This window comes from Pithys albifrons, chromosome 23, assembly GCF_047495875.1.
Source record: "Pithys albifrons albifrons isolate INPA30051 chromosome 23, PitAlb_v1, whole genome shotgun sequence".
NCBI classification, from domain to species: domain Eukaryota; kingdom Metazoa; phylum Chordata; class Aves; order Passeriformes; family Thamnophilidae; genus Pithys; species Pithys albifrons.
In genome coordinates, this window is record NC_092480.1 from 860,894 (window position 1) to 874,421 (window position 13,528).

At 47.8% G+C, this 13,528-nt stretch overlaps 1 protein-coding gene across 5 annotated transcripts in view; it reads right to left on the bottom strand.

Moving 5' to 3' along the window:
- ARHGEF12 (Rho guanine nucleotide exchange factor 12) overlaps positions 1-13,528 on the bottom strand; it is an 84,261-nt gene that overhangs the window by 17,562 nt on the left and 53,171 nt on the right. For all 5 annotated transcript variants that reach the window (XM_071576342.1, XM_071576339.1, XM_071576341.1 and 2 more), the window contains 16 exons: positions 13,191-13,240; positions 12,326-12,383; positions 11,466-11,644; positions 11,010-11,087; positions 10,703-10,822; positions 9,956-10,090; positions 8,480-8,551; positions 7,649-7,741; positions 6,363-6,473; positions 5,783-5,881; positions 5,040-5,082; positions 4,808-4,913; positions 2,508-2,645; positions 1,987-2,019; positions 1,011-1,125; positions 167-272 (listed from right to left, as the gene is read on the bottom strand). In XM_071576342.1, the coding sequence (XP_071432443.1) occupies positions 167-272; positions 1,011-1,125; positions 1,987-2,019; positions 2,508-2,645; positions 4,808-4,913; positions 5,040-5,082; positions 5,783-5,881; positions 6,363-6,473; positions 7,649-7,741; positions 8,480-8,551; positions 9,956-10,090; positions 10,703-10,822; positions 11,010-11,087; positions 11,466-11,644; positions 12,326-12,383; positions 13,191-13,229 (1,525 nt within the window). In that variant the 5' untranslated portion in view covers positions 13,230-13,240. The remainder of the gene's footprint in view (positions 1-166; positions 273-1,010; positions 1,126-1,986; positions 2,020-2,507; positions 2,646-4,807; positions 4,914-5,039; positions 5,083-5,782; positions 5,882-6,362; positions 6,474-7,648; positions 7,742-8,479; positions 8,552-9,955; positions 10,091-10,702; positions 10,823-11,009; positions 11,088-11,465; positions 11,645-12,325; positions 12,384-13,190; positions 13,241-13,528) is intronic.

Consider the following 13,528-nt stretch of genomic DNA (forward strand, 5'->3'; position numbering starts at 1 on the left):
GCTGGGGTGTGTTTTCAGGGATAAGGACAGGAACCATTTCCATACGTCTTCAAAAACTTATTTCAGAACCCAAAGGTTTACTGAGTGTCTTAGCATGAATTTTTAAAGACAGCAGAGCCTCTGGCTTTCAGACTAAAAGGGAACACAGATTTCATTTCTGACATACTTGCACTGCTATCATGTCGACTTGGTCTCCTTGGTGGGCCCAGAATATTAGGAAAGCCTCTTCTCTTTCCTTTTTCCTCTCCTTCTTTCTCTTTCTTGATACTTTGCTGCAGGTAAAGAACCAACAGATCACTCATTGCTTCAAATCTACTGTGATTTTAACTAAGAAGGCAGAGAAACACAACTTATTTTACCCTTTCAAAAAGGTTGTGGATGCCTGATCTGACCTTTTCACACTGTCAATGCAGAACTGCTCATGACAGTCTTAACATTTCCAAGGAATGCTGATGGAAATGAGCAGCCTCTGTGACCAGATGCACCCCCATGCCGTGGGACACGAGTGATCCCACCCACAGAGATGGAGTTTTGGTGCAAATATTCCTTATATAACTAGAAAAGTGGGGGTGGCAGGAAGAATAGCTTTTTGCATCATGAAGTACAAGTTCTTGGGCAAGTTTTTCAAGAAGAAAACTAAAGTGTACAGGCCAACAGCTTGATTAGCCTTAATGAGACCATCATGGGATTCAATGACCCTTGTGGGTCTCTTCCAACTCAGCATATTCTATGATTTTATGAAACATTTCTCACCCAAAGTTTTAAATGAGGTTAAAACTGTGAAAAACAAGCAGTTGGGACTCAGATTTGGAAAGGCCACTCATTTCCAATCCATGTGTGTGAGAACAGAGGCAGAACCCACACTCAGCTGCTGGGTGTGCTGTGCAGCTCAGCCACCCCAGCCCCTCTGGAGGCAGCAATGAAGGGTGTAAAGGCAGCCCGAGGTTGGGGTGTTTTGCAGAAGTGGATTCTGAGCCCCAACCAAAGGCTCTGTGGCCCAGCAGCACTACCTTGATCTTGGGCAGGAACCCAATGCGGCCCCTCTTCTGCTCCAGGCTCCGAGGCTCCTTCACTTTCACCCCCAGGTGCTTCATGTAGGTCAGAATCACATACTGCATGGTGGAGCTGCCAAGGGGATAAAACCAGGGAGGATGGGGAGAAATGGAGGGGGAAAATACACTCTGTCAATAACATTAAGGTCAAATGCAAACATTTTATTGAGAAGTTGACTATTTTTATATTAAAATAAGTTGACTTTTTCTTTAATATAAAACAAACCATCACAGGCACTGGGGAAAATTCAGTTGGTATCAGAATTTCTCCTCTTGCAAATAGAAGATGGAGTTTATAAAGGTGAAGTACATGGGTGGAATAAATTCCCCAGAGAAGCTGTGGCTGCCCCATCCCTGGGAGTGTCCCAGGCCAGGCTGGACAGACCCTGGAGCAACCTGGGCTGGTGGGAGGTGTCTCTGCCCATGGCAGGGGGTGGAATGAGATGGACTTTAGGTCCCTTTCAACCCAACCATTCTGGGATTCTCTGATAGAGGCACAGAAGCCCAGAAGGTAAACTTAAAATTTTGAGAATTCCACAGAAGGTCCTAAAATTCTGCATTAAATACAGAATTTAAGTCACATTATAGTTCTGAGTTATGGTAAAAATAAGCAACAGTAAAAGGTTACTGTAAAGAGTAGAATAAAAGCTACTCAGGTAGTTGTATACAGACAAACTGAACAAGGCACACACAGAAAATAAATCAAAAAGAAACATGAACTCTCAGTGACAGTAATTTTTAAGATCTGAAACAACATCAGATAATACAAGACTGGGAGCAAGAGGCTGATGCTGTGAATTGCAATGAGCTGTGGCAGGGGATTTGGGAGGGGAGAGGTGGTGGTAGAGCCACGAGAGGGCTCTCTTGCTCTGCTCAGCAGAACAGCCAGCACTGGGCCCTTCCTGCACAGACCAAACCCCTGAAATTCCATTACCTCTTGTCTTCCTCCAAAGGCTGGGATGTCATCCTAAAAATAACGAAAGAATTTATAAATGAAACTCAAACCCAATTAACACCCAGTCACACCCACCCAAGAGCATCAGCAGTTGTGTTCAAAGTGTCCTTTAGGATGTTAAGAAGGCCCAGCAGGGAAGAAGCATAAAACTAAAAATCAAAAATGAAGGTTCAGTGGCGAGAATTGGCTTCAGCCCACACTGAAGTTCAAAATGGGTTCTGAAGCTACAGGCTTCTAAAAAAAAGGACTGACCTAATAATGTACAAGCTGACAATGGCTGCATTTCCTCTGCTATTTCAGCAGTCTCCTTGAAAAAACAAACTTTTTTTTGCACTATTAGCTCAGTTTGGGCTGCCATTATTCAACAGCAACCAGGGGAAGTGATGTCACTGCACCCATGCCAAATTCCAGTTCCCAATTCCTTATTTCTGCTGTTTGCAGGTCCGGGGCAGATCCTTTCCCTCTCTTGTCCCCCCACAATGGCACTTGGTGGCACTTACAAGACCTCCTCGATCTTGGCGAGGATCTGCTCGGCGCAGGTTCGCTCCCTGTCGGCGGCGCTGCGGTCGCGGCTCCGCTCGGCGTCCAGGCGGGACAGCTCCCCCTCGGCCAGGGTGAGCCCCATGCTGCGCTTCTGCCTGGAGGGGACACAGACAGTGTCACACAGAGTGTCACACACAGTGTCACACAGAGCGTCACACACCCGGGGTGAGCCCCATGCTGCGCTTCTGCCTGGAGGGGGACACACACAGTGTCACACACAGTGTCACAGAGTGTCACACAGAGTGTCACACACCCAGGGTGAGCCCCATGCTGCGCTTCTGCCTGGAGGGGGACACACAGAGTGTCACACAGAGTGTCACAGAGTGTCACACACAGTGTCACACACACACGGGGTGAGCCCCATGCTGCGCTTCTGCCTGGAGGGGGACACACACAGTGTCACACACAGTGTCACACACAGTGTCACACACACACGGGGTGAGCCCCATGCTGCGCTTCTGCCTGGAGGGGGACACACACAGTGTCACACAGAGTGTCACAGAGTGTCACACACAGTGTCACACACAGTGTCACACACCCAGGGTGAGCCCCATGCTGCGCTTCTGCCTGGAGGGGGACACAGACAGTGTCACACACAGTGTCACACACAGTGTCACACACCCAGGGTGAGCCCCATGCTGCGCTTCTGCCTGGAGGGGGACACACACAGTGTCACACACAGTGTCACAGAATGTCACACACAGTGTCACAGAGTGTCACACACACACAGGGTGAGCCCCATGCTGCACTTCTGCCTGGAGGGGGACACAGACAGTGGCACACAGAGTGTCACAGAGTGTCACACACAGTGTCACACAGAGTGTCACACACCCAGGGTGAGCCCCATGCTGCGCTTCTGCCTGGAGGGGGACACACACAGTGTCACACACAGTGTCACAGAGTGTCACACACAGTGTCACACAGAGTGTCACACACCCAGGGTGAGCCCCATGCTGCGCTTCTGCCTGGAGGGGGACACACACAGTGTCACACACAGTGTCACACACACACGGGGTTAGCCCCATGCTGCGCTTCTGCCTGGAGAGGGACACACACAGTGTCACACACAGTGTCACACACACACAGGGTGAGCCCCATGCTGCGCTTCTGCCTGGAGGGGGACACACACAGTGTCACACACAGTGTCACACACACACGGGGTGAGCCCCATGCTGCGCTTCTGCCTGGAGGGGGACACACACAGTGTCACACACAGTGTCACACACAGTGTCACACACACACAGGGTGAGCCCCATGCTGCGCTTCTGCCTGGAGGGGGACACACAGAGTGTCACACACAGTGTCACAGAGTGTCACACACACACAGGGTGAGCCCCATGCTGCGCTTCTGCCTGGAGAGGGACACACACAGGGTGTCACACAGTGTCACAGAGTGTCACACACACACAGGGTGAGCCCCATACTGCGCTTCTGCCTGCAAGGGACACACACAGTGTCACATACAGAGTGTCACACATGTGTCATTGTTGTATGGAAGTGGAGGAGTTGTGGAGGGACACTTTAGGGGGAAATGGCTTTGAAGTGGCAGAGGGCAGATTTAGATCAGATATTGGGAAGGAATCCTTCCCTGTGAGGGTGGGCAGGCCCTGGCACAGGGTGCCCAGAGCAGCTGTGTGATAGTTATTAAGAAAGACATTGCAACTATCAGAAAAGTAATTATTCTGCAGCAAACTCTGCTGCACACAACCCAGGTTGTGTATTTAAAGCATATACTTGAATTGAGACGATTTCAGGTCCATTATTAAACACTTGTCTCAGTATAATGTCTCATGTTGGCACAGAGCTCTTATGACTCCCCATGAAAAGGCAAATTAACTATCAAATTTTACTGTATGCCCATGACAACTTTGTAAAGTGGATTATTCTGTGCCCAGCGGGGAGAGGGGAGGAAAATAGGAAAAGGGAAAAAATACATAAGCTGCTTATAAACACAATTACTGAAAAGGCTTTATATAACAGCACCTGAGAAACCATATTCTGAAATTGCCTCAAACAGCTTCAAGGAATGAAGGATCCAAGCTCTGAAACTGATCTTGCTGTTGATTACTTGCAACAGAGTGTCAAAAACCACTGGGGACTGGTCACAGGGTGACCTTGAGGTCCCTTCCAGTGGTGTATTCCAGTTCACTCTAAGACGGATTACTCTGTCCCTCGAGTTTGGGCTTCCCCTGTACTGGACATGCTGGCTGAAGGCAGGTATGAACTAAATGGGAATTACTCAGCCCACTGGTGTTACCTGAAATCCTCCAGATTCCTCTGAACTTCTGGACACACTTTCTCTTGCATAGTTTGTATGAACTGGCGATGAAGCTCTTCAGGAAGGAGCTCTGGTCGCCTCCTGTCTGTGAGTCAGAGAATAAATGACTCCTTTGAGAACAGTCCTCTCCTCCTCAGAATAAAGTCATTCCCCTGAATTCTTTAACCCATCCAGGAGTACTTTGTGCCTTTCCCTTTCAGAAACACCCTACCTAGTTCCAAGGAGATTTCATCTGGAACTGGAACTTTGAGATTCTGTAAAAGAAAAGCAAGGCTGGGAGAACACACACAACAACAAAACCCACAGCACAAAACAGACCAGAATATCCCAAAGCCCAAACCAGACAACCTGAACATGTAATGGTGTTAAAGGGGAGACTTTCATCCTGAATATATATTATATTACCCAGGGATATTTAACCTGAACATGTGGTACATAAACCTCTGCTACAGCATCTGGTACTTTAATTCATGACAGTAAAGAATCTTCTCAGGCTTCCCAGCAGACACACAGGATTTCCCAGTCCTTGTAACAGCCACATCAATATCCACAGCAACTATTAACCAAAAGGCAGTGGAGAACAGCCAGAGCTTGCTCACCTACCACTGAATTATTTCCCCTATCAGACAGCAAATTCCCTGTGACTGATGTTGTTACCAGGCACCTGAGGCTGTATTCATGGCCCTGGATTCACTGCTAACATTTAAACAAAAGTCCCTAAAACATTTATTCAGTTCTTACTAATTTTTATGAAGTCATTATTATATTATTGAAGTTATTAATATCATAAATTGTTATTGCTGTTATTAGCATCATTATTAATAATATTAAATATTTCATTTTTTTTCTTTTCTTTTGGAGGACTCAGGTTTTTTTCCAGTTCAGGTAAGTGGAGAAAGGTAAAAATCCACTTGCTGGATGTGCTTGAAAATGAGGGAAATGCCTGGAACCTACTGCAGCTCTGTCCAGGAAGAACTGGTAGAACTCCAGGAAGACTCTCCGGGTCTCTTTGGAGTTGGTCTGCTTGTACAGGTCTGTGTACAGGTAGCACAGCTGTGGGAGACAGGAGGGCAGGGAATCAGGGGATGCCACAGGAACTCTTCCAACACCCCTAACTCCACATTTTCTTTCAAATATTTCAAGGAATTCAGCATTGCTGGATTGAAACCTTTCCCAAATACTTTCAGGGGGAACCTCAGGTAAAATCAGTGGAGGGGGAAGGGGCAGGAAAACAGGCACAGAGGGATCAGATCTTCCCTGCAAACAACTAATCCCATTACCTGAGGGTGGAATGAAATGCTTTCAAGAGCTAAATATTTATTGGTAAACAGCTAAAAGTAAGGGAGACAGTTCTCTTTGTGCTCCTCCACTTGTCTGAGAAGACAAAGCAGAGATTTATCACCCTCGTGCCAGCACAGGGTCTGCACTTCTCCCCTTGCCAAGCCACGACACTGAGTGCCCCAGAAGGAGCTCCTGATCCATTCTGGTTCATGCCAGCAGTGTGGGCCAGGGAAACAATTCCAGAGCTTCCTACCAGTGCTGCAGGATCAAACTGGGACACCACGTGGTGCAGCAGGACAGCCAGGTGAGCCGGGCGGGACTTGAGCAGCTCGATGTTCTGGAAGCAGCTGCACTGCCCATTGATCTGCAGGAAACAGGGAACCATCCACAAAGTACTGTGAGATAAAGCAAAGCTGCTGCACTGCCCACTGATCTGCAGGAAACAGGGAACCATCCACAAAGTACTGTGAGATAAACCAAAGCTGCTGCACTGCCCACTGATCTGCAGGAAACAGGGAACCATCCACAAAGTACTGTGAGATAAACCAAAGCTGCTGCACTGCCCATTGATCTGCAGGAAACAGGGAACCATCCACAAAGTACTGTGAGATAAAGCAAAGCTGCTGCACTGCCCATTGATCTGCAGGAAACAGGGAACCATCCACAAAGTACTGTGAGATAAAGCAAAGCTGCTGCACTGCCCACTGATCTGCAGGAAACAGGGAACCATCCACAAAGGACTGTGAGATACACCAAAGCTGCTGCACTGCCCAGTGATCTGCAGGAAACAGGGAACCATCCACAAAGTACTGTGAGATAAAGCAAAGCTGCTGCACTGCCCACTGATCTGCAGGAAACAGGGAACCATCCACAAAGGACTGTGAGATACACCAAAGCTGCTGCACTGCCCAGTGATCTGCAGGAAACAGGGAACCATCCACAAAGGACTGTGAGATAAAGCAAAGCTGCTGCACTGCCCACTGATCTGCAGGAAACAGGGAACCATCCACAAAGTACTGTGAGATAAACCAAAGCTGCTGCACTGCCCATTGATCTGCAGGAAACAGGGAACCATCCACAAAGTACTGTGAGATAAAGCAAAGCTGCTGCACTGCCCACTGATCTGCAGGAAACACTGAATTAGCCCACCAAGCTGCTGTGAGACAAACCAAGGGCAGCTCAAGGAACTCACAGCAAACATGCCAAAAGCCACTGCTGTGACAATAATGCAGCACTTAACAGAAACTACACCAGCAAATGAAATAAAGCAAACTCATTTCTAGAAAGCTTGAAGTTATGAGAAGAAAGAAAGAGTAACAGACTCAAAGGTGGCATATTGTCATGAATTCCCCAAATGTTTCTGCTTGGCAAGATCAGCCATAACAATCACATTCCCCAGTTCTTGATTCACCATACAAGAACTGCTCAATACAAGCAAGTCATGGAGAACCTGTAGTTTAGGTAGAGAGGAACAGAATGGGATTTTTCCCATTCTGGTGAAAAGGAAAAAGGGTGGTTGAGGCCAAAACTCATTCCCACCTGCTCCTGTTCCGTGTCAAAGTCGTCATCCTCTGCTCCAATGATCTGAGTCCCCACTCGGGATAATGGACTTCCAACACCGCACTGGGAATCCTGGGTGAGTTGGGAGCAAGGAGAGGAGGAGGGCAGGGAAAAAAGCATCATGCTATTACTCTCTTATCACACTGAACCCACTTTACCAAGTTGGAGATATTCCTGTCCTGTTTATTCTTCTCAGAACTCCATGGAAACCCAGACGCCTTCACTGCACTGCTGTGAGATCCCCACCCAAACACCCCCCTGGGAGCCAAACACTCAGAGCCATCACACCAGATGACTCAGGACCTACAGACACGAGCACACCAAGCATGTGGCATATGACAAATGCCACTTAGTGGAAATGGAGAAATATGGCTTTGGAAAGACAGAGAGATGAGGGGAAGGCTAATTGAGAAGTCATCCATCCTAAGGATGCTGATACATTCAGACAGGCCAGCACTTCCTGCTGTGCTCCACTGCTACCACTGCTGATAGTGCCAGCCTCAAAATGACTAAATAGCCCAGAAAACCAAGGCTGGACTCAAGGAATAAAATATGTACAGCTGCTCTGCCTATTTCATGTCCAGCTGTTTTACTGCTGATTATTTATTTCTCGCCTCTAAATGGCCCTGCTCTTAAGCTCCATAAACATTTACTCAGCTAATTAACTTCCCCTGCACAATTTTAATTGCATTTTTATTTTCTAAAGCAAAGTTCATGCATGCTCCTTTTAGGAAGTGGGGGGAAAGCAGCAAGATTTTAATGGGCCCATTACAGGAGATGCTGTTGTGACACTTTGTGTTTTGTACTCACAGTATCTTGAACCTCAGCCTTTTCTGGGCTCTCATCTGGATAAATCCTCTCCTTGAAGCCACTGCGAGGACTCTGGGAAAGAAGGAAGTTCAGTTCTGGTAAGTACCAGCAAATCCAGGAAAGTGAGAACTTCACATTAAGGCTTTCAGCCACAGCAGCCAAAACTTCTCCTTTCTCACAGAGTGAACTGCTCAACAGCTGAGGTATGAAAAAAGAGGCTAAAATGTGTGTCCTGACATGCTCAGTTAACCAACCCCCCCCCAGAACTCAGCTGAGTGCAGCAGCAGATTTGGTGAGAAAGCTGGTGACACTGAGCACCAGCAGAGCTGTAAAATCACCCCCTGTCCTCAGCTTTCCCCTTGCTCCCTCACCTCTCCTGACACTCATGTTTAGCTCTCTCCACCTCCTGCCAATCCTCAAGTGGCCCAGCAGACCCTTGGCTTTATTTACAAAAATCTCGTGCTGTTGGCTCAGCTTCAGTGTGTCCAAAGGCTTTTTCAGCCAGGCCACTGCTCAGGCTGTTGCTTTCCTGCCTTTTTCCATAAGGTTATTCCACCCTAACTGGACAGCTCTGGAGTTCTTGTTCAACTTCCAAAGGTTTCCACTGCCCCCAATCTGTAATTTTCCCAGAGTCCCTCTGGATGGAAAAGTGTGAATGTTTGGTGTGCCAATCACCTCCAGTGATCTCACCCATCCACAACACTGACAGGACTGGATCAGAAAGATAACTGTGATTTTTTCTGCATTTATTATATAGAAACATGAGTGATATCTGGTCAGATCTGAAGCTGGGAGGAATGCTTCAAATTAGTCTCATGTCTGTTCACATCTGACCCACCTTCCTTTCACTTCCAACTGCTGGTACCAATTTAGCTCCCACATCCTTAAGTTAATCAACAAACTCAGGGCAAATCCAAGCACAAAGTCTAAATTCCCCTGCACTAATCAGATAGTGACTTAATTAAGGATTATGCACTCAGGCACTGCAACAGGGAGAGCACACGAGCCCAGACTGATCACTAATGAGGGGACAGATTAAGAGCCTTTACTGCTGGCAGTAACTGAAGCCTCTTTGGTAGAAGGAAGGCTCTTCCCCACTTTCATGGCAACGTGCCCACTGAGTGGGTCTGAGTCACAGTGCTGGAACTGGAACATTCTCTTGGAAGATGCTCTAATTGGCAAGTGAGTTCTGAGAGGGATGCTGGCATCCATCTTTCTTTGTCTGCTTACAGGGAAATCTAACCCTGGACAAAAGCCCAAACCCACACCAGTTCTTCCCCAGTCCCTAATACAAGTGCAATATATGATGTTTTCTCAGGGCAGGAGTTTTGGAGGGCACTGAGGAGCCTCTTCCAGCCATGCCCAGTGTCACTGAGACAGGGCACACGTGTGACACACAGGGCAGCACAAAGAACCTGCACAAGGGAAGGAAATCCCAAGGGCAGAGAAGCCAAGTCCTGGAGCTGCTGCACTCACATCAGCAATGTCACTGTTGGGCCTGGAGGGGCTGTCCCCACTGTAGTCCAGTTTGCTCCCACAGTCCCCACTCTCTGCCTCCCCTTCACTGATCTGCAGCGACTCCGACACCGACCGGGAGGACAAGACTCCATCCTGAAAAGGGAAAGTGAGTTGGGAGACAGCACAGAGCAAGCAGAATATCTCAGAGGATGATCCTTAACAGTCAGCTGTTTCAAAAGCCAGTTAGCTCACATTACTTGTAAAACTTTGTTCATTTATCTAGAAGAGGCTGCAGTGCTTTTCTAAGAGAAAATGACAGAAAATCACACCCACTATTCAGGACTTATCACAGGCAGAGGGAAAAGGGGAAAAATTATACATCCTGTATTTATTTTTCTCAAAAGAGAAAGCAATGCTGTTTTAAGCTTCCAGTTACTTCCCACTGCAAGAATGACTTCACAGGGTTTCTTGAAGTTGCACTGACAGACTAATAAACACATGATAGCTTGCACTTACTGTTTTAAAAGCAGTTTTTCACAGACCATTTGAAAGCCCACTGTAAACCTCCTTCATCTCCTGACTGCCAGTGCCCTCCATGGCTTGGCAGCCTCTGCAAGCTCAGCTCCAGGACTCAGCTCTAGAGGGTGCAACCTGCCCGTGCCAGCACAGCAGAGCCTGGCAGGGACCTCCTGCTGCCCTCAGCACCATCAGCCCCCAGGAATTGCCACCTGCAGCCCCCCAGAGAAGCCTGGCACGCTGTGGTACCTGGGAGCAGCCTGTGGCTTTGGAGAGCTGCTCCTGCAGCTGAGGAATGTGCTTCTTGGCCTCCTGGATCTCCTTGAGCAGGCGGGTGGTGGGGGCTCGGCCGTACTCCTCCTGGAGAGACTGCAAAGTGATTGAGCTGCCACTCAGCCCCTCAGCTCAGGCCTGCACCCACTGCTTGTCCTCCTTCCATTTACACACTGCAGCCAGAAACAGCTGCTGCAGAATGTTCTATAGCTCTGCAAGCTGTGATTCCACAACCCCCCTTGGGCTCTGCACCAGACCTTCCCCACCCACACAGCCCCAGCACCTGCAGCCGCTCCTGCTCCTTCTGCAGCATCTTCCTCAGGATCTCCACCTTCTGGTTGTGGACAATATTATTCTCCTCCTAGAAAATACAGAGAGATTAAAGGTTGGGTTTCTTTGGTGGGGCAGGGAAGATAAGGAGAATGGATATGCCCATTTTTCATCTGCTTCCTAAACATCAGCTCTGAACAAAAAGCAATTCAAGTTTCCAAGCACCATCCTATGCATTCTTTCCTATTTTTGAACACAGCTGTCAACATCTAAAAAGCCCTAAGGTGGGACTGGATATTTTCACTTGCAATTTGTTTGTGACCAAGTGAATAAATACACACTGACAGGATAAATATTCCAATTCTGGATTTGTGCAAGAAGCACTAAACAATCCAGGAAAAAAACCAAACCTGCCTACCTTTCTTCCTCTGCTACACCAGTTCTTTGGAAAGAGAGTTTTAAATCTTACCCCCATGAGCACTGGGCTGGTGATCCTCTCTGCATTTCCTGATGTGCCAGGTGAATGGGGAGATGTCATGATGGGAGACATATGCCCAAATGCTGTCAGATCTGCTTCAGATTCCGCCAGGGGGATCTGGGGCGACCCTGGGGGGCGGCCCTGGACAGTGAGAGCTACATAGGAACCCGCTGAGGAGACAAGGACAGGCCACAGGTCACACTCTGGGACATTTCCATGGTTCCTTGTCTGTGATTCACCCTGCAGACAGACCATTCTTCACCCAGTCCTCCTTCAAACCTGAGAGTGCTGCCAGCTCTGGTTTAGAAATATCTCTTTAAATTTCAGTTAATCCAAAGACTTTCATGATAAGCATCCTTCATACAAGCAGGCAATCCAGTTTCTAGTCCAGCAGGTTGTATTTACAGCATACACAGGTTCATGCCACAAAATAAACTGTGCTAGGGTGGAAGGAACCACTGCCACCTTCTTCCTTGTACAAGATAATCTCCCCAGAACACACTTCCTTTAGCAATGCCAGTATTTTGCAAGCATCACACAGCAATGTACTTAAAAGTGCCTGACTGGCTCTGGTATTTAAGGTGGAAACAAAAAATGGGAAAGCACCCAGGCAAGGCTTGATAGCAAGTTCAAACACCAAGCTAAGGAGAACCTACAGAGGAATGTACCAGCTTAGGTTCCAGAGGCCAAATTACCCCAATTCCACTTCCCTGTTCCACACACTCCCTTTGTCTCTCACTGGGCATGGTCAGACCTCACCCTTGTCACCTGAAGGCTCAATCAGCCTTTCAGTGATGCCTGTCATGCTTTGAGGGAGCCCAGGGACAGAAACAGCCACTGCCTTTACTTACACTTGATCAGCTTTACCACCTCCAAGTGGTTCGAGTGTGTTACGAGGGTGCCATTCACCTGGGGCAGGGAGAGGAGAAAATCCAGTGTTTACATCCTGATTTCCAGCCAAAGGCATCCACACATTACACAGAATGCACTACAACAAGGAACAATATTTTCTTTCCACCCCCATCTCAATTACTACATCTTTCAAGACACCACCAGATAAACAATTTATCCTTCTAATGGTTTATCTCAGTGAGCAGAGCAAAAAGAAAACTACACACATATAGAAAAACCCCAGGCAGCCAAACAAACATAAACCAGCAATCCATCTCTGACTGGGCAGAAAAGCAACAGGGCAGCTAATTTAATTCATTAATTTAAATGCCTGGTTGAAATCCCAGCTCTGTTTGTGTCAGTGGCTGCTGCAGCACAGCCATCACTTTGCACCAATAGTTGACACAGTTTCTTTTGCTGCTGATGGGGTTTCTCAGCTGCTTGGCACTAAAAGAAAACATGGATCTGGGGACACTCAGGGGAAAAAACAGTAATTCAGGCAGACTTTTTATTTACAGGTGATTATTAGTAACTCTCCATTCCTTCTCTCCCCTGACATTTCTGTTTCTATTGTATTTGTGGCACTTGAACCTGGCAGGATTCTGGACTCACCCAAAGGCTCTGCAATGACAGTGACCAAACAGAACCACTGAGCAGTGGGATTCAGTGGTTACTGCTCTGGTATTCCCAGAACATGGACACAGAGCATTCCTCTATCTCCCAGGCAAAGCAGAGCATCCCAGCAGATGTAAGAATGGCATTTTTCAGGGATAGAGCTCACTCCATACACAGCATCCCTTTCCCTCACAGTCTGAGTGCCCTTACCTTGATAATTCTATCCCCTGTCTGCACCCCAGCCCGCATGGCTGCTCCATCTGCAGGGGAAAGAAATCCTTCAGTTCCCATTCCAATGCAAACACTCAGAGCCAAAAGGCTTTGAACACTTGTGTAGTTTCGTGCAAAACTACTTCCTGCACTCAGCCCAACTTCCTCTGTCTCTAGCAGGTTAACAGCCCTGGGCATCCAGGCTAGAGCAGTTCTGTCCTCACCTGCCAGTGGAGACCCCACAGCCACCATCCCACCTGGTTCCACAGAGTCATCTCCTTCCCCTTGGACACAAGAGGTCAGTTTTCAACCCATCAGATATGGAGGGGATGGTTCAG